The sequence below is a fragment of the Leucopleurus acutus genome (assembly GCF_964270905.1).
Source record: "Leucopleurus acutus genome assembly, chromosome: 11".
NCBI classification, from domain to species: domain Eukaryota; kingdom Metazoa; phylum Chordata; class Mammalia; order Artiodactyla; family Delphinidae; genus Leucopleurus; species Leucopleurus acutus.
Window position 1 is genome coordinate 55,655,071 of NC_139152.1, and position 8,189 is coordinate 55,663,259.

The window sequence follows — 8,189 nt, forward strand, 5'->3', positions numbered from 1 at the left end:
ATAAATTATTGATTATGGAAATGAAATTATTTAGGGGCTTTTTCCCTAAAGAGATGGGAAAGTAATCTTTTTTGTGGGGAAATAGACAACTGCTTAAAAATTAAATTTCTGTGTATAAAACACCAACTACGATAAAATGTTATCTATTAATAGATCTCGTTATGCTTGGAAGGTCTACCTTCTGGTCGTATGGATACAAGTGGCATTGTTCTCTTTTTTAAGCTAAGCAGGGGTTTGTTTAGAATCCACACAGGACTGTGGAGTTTGGCGTCCCCTTTTTCTTTTGTTAAAAGAAAACCTCAGGGGATCTTATTGTTATTTCTAACAGGCAAGAAGCGTTAGTTATCCATTTCCGAGCTTTGCCCTGGACGAGTGCATTCATTTTTCAGGGCCATAAACAGCAAATTCAGTTCTCCAATTACTTTGATCTCTCCACTTTCTCCAAGCTGTGAAAATAAGAACACACAAGTATTTCAGCATTTATACCATGTTTTCTAAAGAGAAACGAATTAGAGGGAGATGAGATGGTTAGGTTGCTGGGACAGAAACCAAGGTTTAGCCTTTTGTAAAAGATCAGTAATAATACCCTTTTAGCAAGTGTACGTGATTTGCCAAAGACTTTAAAAGTATGGCTATCTGAACTGAGAGGGCACCTGTGGGCATCAATCTAAGCTGATGATGTTTCAAACCATTTCCTAACCAGAGCAAGCAGATAGAGGCTGTGCTGGGATCTGGGGGACCCAGAGTGCCACTCATCCTCCTTGTCCTACCTCCCAGGCCCACTACTGTCTATGACAAATCAGTTACATATAACCACTTAGTTCAAACAGCCTTGAATCCAAACTGCACATTACCAATACACATGGGCTTTTTCTGTTTCCACTTTCTTGACCGAGGGGTAGAAAAAACAGGTTTTCACATTTATGGGGAAAATACCAAATGCATCCTATCCAGTTGCTTTAAGAGTAGAGGGCCAGATACGACTTCTAACACCCCTTCTTTCCTCCTCCTTCCAAGCAGCAGGCAAATGAGGCTTTCAAACTCCATGCGTGAGGGAACCCAGGTTCAAGTCCAAATCATCCTCCTCTGAAATTCATCTAATCTATTAAATGTGCTCAAGATTACCTCAAAGAAAACAACAACCCTAAGTCATCACTGTCATCTAGATTGCGGTCTCCTTTCTCTTCCTGCTTTCTTCCACCATTCCATCTTTCCATACTTCCTTTGACATAATGCCAAGAGATCATTTTTATATCTCAAAGACTCCCAAGATTATAAAGAATTTTAAAGCTTCTCTTGCCCTACTGTGTGTCATCCGTTCTGCTATAGCCTGCTCTCTGCTTTTACCTCCAGTGACGGAATTACTACCCCCCAAGACAACCCTCCCGTTTCAGACAGCATTGACCAGTTTTTCCTCATGCTGCGATTTGTCTGAATAACATTCCTCTCACTATGCTTTCTGGAGCTAAAGGGAAAAACAAAAGCATAACCACTCTTCCACGTGGCAACCTGTTGCAAACGTGAAAGTCAATTCTCTCAAAATGGATTAAAAGATTTAAAATCTGTTTTCCCACACAGATCACCATCAGATTTTTCTCTCCCACACTTCACTTTTCTAAAGACAACAAAGTAAGCCGACATGAGGGATTTTTCAAACCAGAAGCGCAAAGTACTTCTTGGTTGTGGCATGCTAATATTCAGCCCTCCACGTCTAACTAATGATTCTATAAAAAGAGAGTTGATCTTCACAATGAAAAACAACAAATCCTTCAGTTATCAAAGGAAGACCCAGACACGTTCATTAAAACATGTTCAGGAAGAACGACTTTTTATAAAAAACATCAAGATGGAAAAAAGGGGGAATTGAGGTTACGCTTGTTCCTGAAAATTCCATCAACTACAGCCTTCATGTTTCTGAGGTTTCATTGTACCTGCTTGCCAAATCATCACTTTTGCTGCTACTAATCATACCTCTGGTTTTTGGATGAGTCACAGTTGCTGGCCTGAGCCTTCCACCATTGTTCTTTTCCTCAAATAGACCACTTGACAATATATTTCACTGTCGGAATATACACTAACCTATACCAGATAGATGCTCACTAGGGCATTGTTGAAGGAGGGAGGAAACTAGAAAGGAAGGAAGGAAAATGAGAGAGGAAGAAAACAGCGTTTCCATCTCGGACTTTCATTTCCCTATAATGAATCCGTTACTAGTATTTTCATTCTATTTGAAACGGTGTAAAAGAAACTGGGGGTTGCTCACTTTTGCTTTTAAGTTAAAATCAATAGATATTGGGTATTATATTATAACAGTTAAATGTAAGTATCAATCATTCCAGAAATTCATCCTATATGCACGTCCAGCTCTTTTGTTATGGTTGTTCTGGGTATATTTCTCCAAGTTTTAAATCTTCAAATGAATGACTTCAAAAATTATTTCAAATAAATTTACCCCCAGACACTTTTCTGGTTTTAAACAAATGCTTCTTCAGATTAAATGAATCAGTAGGACTCTTAAATTTCCCTTAGAATTAATGAGACTAAACATAATATCCATTGCTTCTGGCCTGGATGGGATTCAGAAGACCTGCATTCTATTCTGGCTCTGCCAGTGAGTGGCATATGGGGTGATGAGATTAGATGATTTAAGTTCCTAGCCAGTTCTAGAATTCTATGACTTGTAAACTTTGGAAATTGACTTATAAACATATAGACACATCTAAACACATATGCACCTAAATAGTCAACCCAATGGCAGGAGAATCAAGTAAAAAATCATGACATGGGGGGAAAAAAAGGAAAGAAAAGAAAGGAAAGGAAAACAACATTGTCTCTTCTAGCAAATGATTTAGCATTAACAGTTATCAGTAGTACCTTTTTCACTGTGTCCTTCAGATTCTGTACATTTCTCTGGATATTCTGGTTGTCACACTCCATATGCTACAAAATGAAAACCAGAGTAACAATTTTAACACAGCTGTACTGAAGCTTTTTGAACCTCAGCGCCCCTAAATGAGGTAAGTTACATTCACCTGGAATTAATGTGCTTAGCAATTTTGCCCACAATGACCTAGATTTCACCAGTGGCCTAGATTTTCTGAGCTCTTGAATTTCCTTGGACACCAAAGTCCAGTCATTTCTATTACATGGGACCTCACTTCACTTTTGGGAAACCCTACTGAGGTTGAAGTTTGTGGAAAGAGTGGAGTGGTTTATGCAAATCCTGTCAAGAATAAAACCATAATTGCACCTCATCAAAAATGCGTGCTCAGAACAAGAAACATACATAAAGCATCTTATGTGAACAGGGCCCTCTGCAATAAATACTAGGCCCCCTTTGCTCTGCTCACTCCACTCAAATCTTGTTTCATAGTTTTAAATGTTCAGAGGCATCGAGTTCACACACCTCTGATTTTGTCACTTCCCATATCAAAAGCGCAGCAGTCTTCACCCACCCACCACCAAATATTAAATCTTGTTTCCCTCTTTCTCTCTTTCCAGTTCCCTCCCTCCATCAACTTATACTCAGTGGATTCATTTGCACCAACTGGTATTTTTCCTTACAGCTCCCAACTCCCTTCTCATCTCACATAACCCAAATTGGTTTTTTCCAGGGACAAATAAGCTCCATGTGGTCTTTCAGACCCTGTCCATCACCATCAACTCAAAGTGTGACTCAATTAAAGCAAAAATAAACATTCTGTGATTCCTAATGATTCCTGTAATGGTGTTACTGAGGCACTTCTAACTGCCAGCATGGGAGGGGCAACAAACGAGGGTGGGAAAGAAAAGGGCTCCATGCAGAAGAAAGAGAGAGGGTGGGCACCTGGGAGCGGGTGGACTTAGGTTGGGAAAGGAACTTACGCATTGGCCTAGCTTTTTGTTGAGCCTGGCCAGGAAGGGCACCACCTCCTGCATGTAGGGCTTGAATCTATTGGATTGGGGGAGCAGCACCTCTTCAAGGGCAAAGTTCAGCACCTGCTTCAGCATACAGCAGCGCTCCATCATCTGTTGGTGAAAGTGAAACAGCAGGGCTCATATTAGGTGACATTCAGAAGACCCAACCCATCCTCACCACCATGAGTGGCATCATGCCTATGGCTTACCTTGACTCCCTGGAACAGTTTGGTCCCAATGAGACGAACATCTGTGTTGTTATCTGCCAAACTAGCCTGGAAGAGAAGAAAAGACTAAGTGCCTGGACGTCAAGGAGCTAGAAGAAATGTCTGTAAGTAGAGCTGTACTCTATCCCCTCTCCCCAGAGCAGCCACATAAGGACTAAAGAAAGGATTCAGATATGTGCATGAGTTTAAAATAATGCTCAGGTGTTGGGAGGAAGGATAAATGAGGAGTTTGGGATTAACATATACACACTACTATATATAAAGCAGATAACCAACAAGGACCTACTGTATAGCACAGGAAACTATATTTTGTAATAACCTACAAGAGAGAAGAATCTGAAAAAGAATATATATATATATATATACACATATATATATCTGAATCACTGTGCTGTACACCTGAAACTAACACGACATTGTAAATCAACTAGACTTCAATAAATAAATAAGATATGCGGGTATAATGTACAGCATAGGTAATATACCTAATATTTTATAATAACTATAAATCCTTAAAAATTGTGGATCACTGTGCTGTACACCTGAAACTTAAATAATATTGTAAATCAACTATACCTCAGTTTTAAAAAAAAATGGATTTAAAGCTCCTAGCATAGAGTTCATAACATAGTAAGTGCTCAATAAATGTCATTTTCTTTCTCTTCAAGAAATAAAATAAAGTAAAATAAAATAATGCTTAGAGGAATAAAGGGAAAAATAAATAGTAAGATGAGCTACTAAATGGCTCCTTTCAGGGTAAAACTCAATGTATGCATCCTAAAGGCGTACATTGGAAGATCTCCACAAAGTCTCAGAAGAGACAGAGAATATGATGGCTGGTCTACCAGTAGAGATAAATGTTGGTTTCTTAAAGATCTTAGATGTGCTCTGAAGAAACTTTAAGAACTATTCAGGTTCCAGGTAGATAAGGATGCAAAAGAAAGAGAGAAAGAGTGAGATGAGTACCTCATTAGCCAACGCGAAGGTGCGGTTGGTGATATAAGGCTGCTGGAAGTTGGCCCTGTCGAGCCTGCACTGCGACACAATGGGAACAGCCGCTCCTCCCTGCACCCACAGGGCCATGAGGAGGAGACAGCTGGCCGCCAGAGTCCCCATAAGGGAAGAGCTCATAGATTTCTGCCGGGCAGCCATTGTAGACAACACAAACTCGAGCAACTGGTGACTAGGGAAGGAGAACCTGGTATCAAGAGAACAAGAAGCAAAAACAACATAAAGGAAAAAAGTAAGTCTCAAGAAGTGTCACACCCAACAAACAAGCATGCATACCAAGTTTGTTGGAGGACTTACCTGTTGCTTTCAATGATTCTGCTTGTGATGGGAAGGTAGAAGATGCTGCTTTTATAGCGCCCAGGACACCAAATTGTGTGTGTGAAAAATATGACATCAGCAATTATCTAATTTCCAGTGCTGTCTTCTGAGAACTACCTAACCACCATAGGAGCCCGCAAAGCACCACTTCCTAGCTTTCCCAACTTGATACGCCAGCATTTCCATAAAACGTCACTTTTAGGGCCCAGAGGATGCTTGTACAGACAAATCCCAGAAATTTTCCAAACCCTACATACTTTTCAAAGAAAACAATTGCTTTGCTTTGTAGGTTCCAGGTTTAGTATAATAGTTTCTGATTTCCTATAGTCAGTGAGTAAGCATTTTGGTCATGAACTCATTTTCCTACCAGCTTCATAGATTCTTATCTCATTGGAGGTGATCAAAAATAAAGCACTTACATCCTCTGCTTTAAAATAAACAGTAATGACAGCTTGAGGATAATTCCATTTTCAAAAAATAATTTTATCTCATTTTTTAAAATATGCTGAGTCCTGAAGAAGACTTACATTTAAAAAATAACAGTATTGGCTAATCTAAGCACTGTTTTCCTCCCGTTCTGTGACTTTTTTTAAGTGATCATAACAATTATACTAGATGCAAATATACCTTAAATGTTTTCATTAAATTATAATCAATATCAGTTTAAGTTTGGAAGTATTAATGCTGAACAATCTGATCGCTATTTTTCTTAACATGCAAGTATTTTAAGAATACAAGCAATTATACTTCAATAAAGATTGAAAAAAAAAGAATATAATAAATACAGTAGTTCATCATAAAATTTTACATGCACTACTTCTAAACAACACACAAGTCTCAAAACAATTTTCCAAAAACCTTATAACATTTTTTATTATATATATGAAGGTCTAAAGAAGAGAATCTTGCAATTTAGTTATTACATGTAGACTTTATTAAAAATGCATTGAATTCTATATAATACCTAAAAACTAGACTGAAACCCTCCCAATGGGTGGGAGCAGGGAGCAAGTACACTCATCTATTGCTAAGGGAAGGAATGTGAATTCGTGCAAAGTGGTTTGATCAGATATTTCTCTTCACAACGAGTTCGGATCAGGAACATCAAAGAAGGGATGTGAATAATTGTAGAAACTTGAGCATTTTGTGAGATGGCACAGACCTAGGCAAGGAGCCACAGTAAAGGCTTAGGACAGCATGAGGACGCTGAGCATTTGGGAAGGTGGTCTTAGGAAAAAGAGAAGGTTAAGGCGGGTAAATAAAAACTAGACCCATTGCCCACGTCTTCTTGTGGTTGTTCATGAGCCCAAGATGAGGAAACTCTTCTTTTCCAATTTCCTGTTAATAAGATATGACCATTTTTGTCCAGATCTCTATATAATTATATTAGCATTAGGGTTAAGAGTTAAGCTCTTAACTCTATGTAGAGTTAAGCCCTATGTATAGAGTTAAGAAATATAATGGATTAAATAGGCTTTTGTTTGTTTGCCTGGGAACCTTACAAACATACATAATTTTGTTCCTGGGGAAAATAAGTTCTGATATTATTGAATTATATGCTTTTTTTTTTTTTTTTTTTTGTGGTACGCGGGCCTCTCACTGTCGTGGCCTCTCCCGTTGCGGAGCACAGGCTCCGGACGCGCAGGCTCAGTGGCCATGGCTCACGGGCCCAGCCGCTCCGTGGCATGTAGGATCTTCCTGGACCGTGGCACGAACCCGTGTCCCCTGCATAGGCAGACGGACTCTCAACCACTGCGCCACCAGGGAAGCCTTCATTGTTGTTTTAATTAGCAGTTTTCATACATTTGCAGCCACTTGGGTTTCCTTTTATGAATTGCTTGTTTACATCAATTGCCCATTTTTCTAATGGGCTTTGGTCTTTTATTGCTGTTGTTGATGATGATTTGTAAGAGTACCGTGTATATTTTATATATTATTCTCTTTTTGGTTGTAGGCAACTCTTCTCCCAATTTGTGTCCTGTCTACTAACTTTTTCTACTTGTCCTTTGTTGAACAGAAAATGTAATTTGGATGTCATGTAAAACATTATTTTTCATTATATGGTTTGTGCTTCTCGAGGCTTTGTGTAAAAATCTCCCTCCATCCCTAGGTCACAAAGATATTCCTCTGTCTTTTCTTTTATTTACCCTATAATTTTGCCTTTCACAATCAGGTTTTTAATGCCTTTGTGTAGATGATGGGAAGTAGGGAATCAGTTTTATTTTTTCCACATAGCGAGCCAGTTTTCCCAACACAGTTTACTAAACAGTGAGTCCTTTATCATATGTGGATTTCCCATTTATAAGTAGCTATCTTTGAGCTCTCTGTTTTGTTACACTGGTTTGTTTATTTTTCCCTTTTTGTTCTTGAGCTAGTTCCATATTTTTTATTACTGAGGAGTGTCATTATATCTAGACAGGAAAGTCTACCTTCTTTTCTTTACTTTTTCAAGGCTGGCTTAACTATTCATGAAATTTTTGTATATATTTTACATAAATTTTATAATAGATTTGTCAAGTTTCTAGAAAAACGCAGCAGAAACTTTAGAATATCATTTAATGTAAAGATTAATTTGGGAAGAATTAGCATCTTTATAACATAAATTCATTCCATCCCAGAGCATTTACCATCTATCTCTCTTCTATGGAAGATTTTCTTTTATACCCTTTGATAGTCTTTCAAAATTGTCTCCCTGAGATCTAGTGTATTTTTTAAATTCCTAGCTACATTATAGTA

General features: G+C 38.4%; 1 protein-coding gene across 1 annotated transcript; it reads right to left on the minus strand.

The window, feature by feature from the left end:
• Window positions 1–338: 338 nt before the first annotated feature.
• On the minus strand, window positions 339–5,276 carry IL22 (interleukin 22; the record flags this gene model as incomplete). Its single annotated transcript, XM_082850451.1, has 5 exons — window positions 339–446; window positions 2,875–2,940; window positions 3,865–4,008; window positions 4,107–4,172; window positions 5,091–5,276. 5 exons carry the CDS (start codon window positions 5,274–5,276, stop codon window positions 339–341), a joined length of 570 nt encoding a protein of 189 aa, XP_082706577.1.
• Window positions 5,277–8,189: the final 2,913 nt, after the last annotated feature.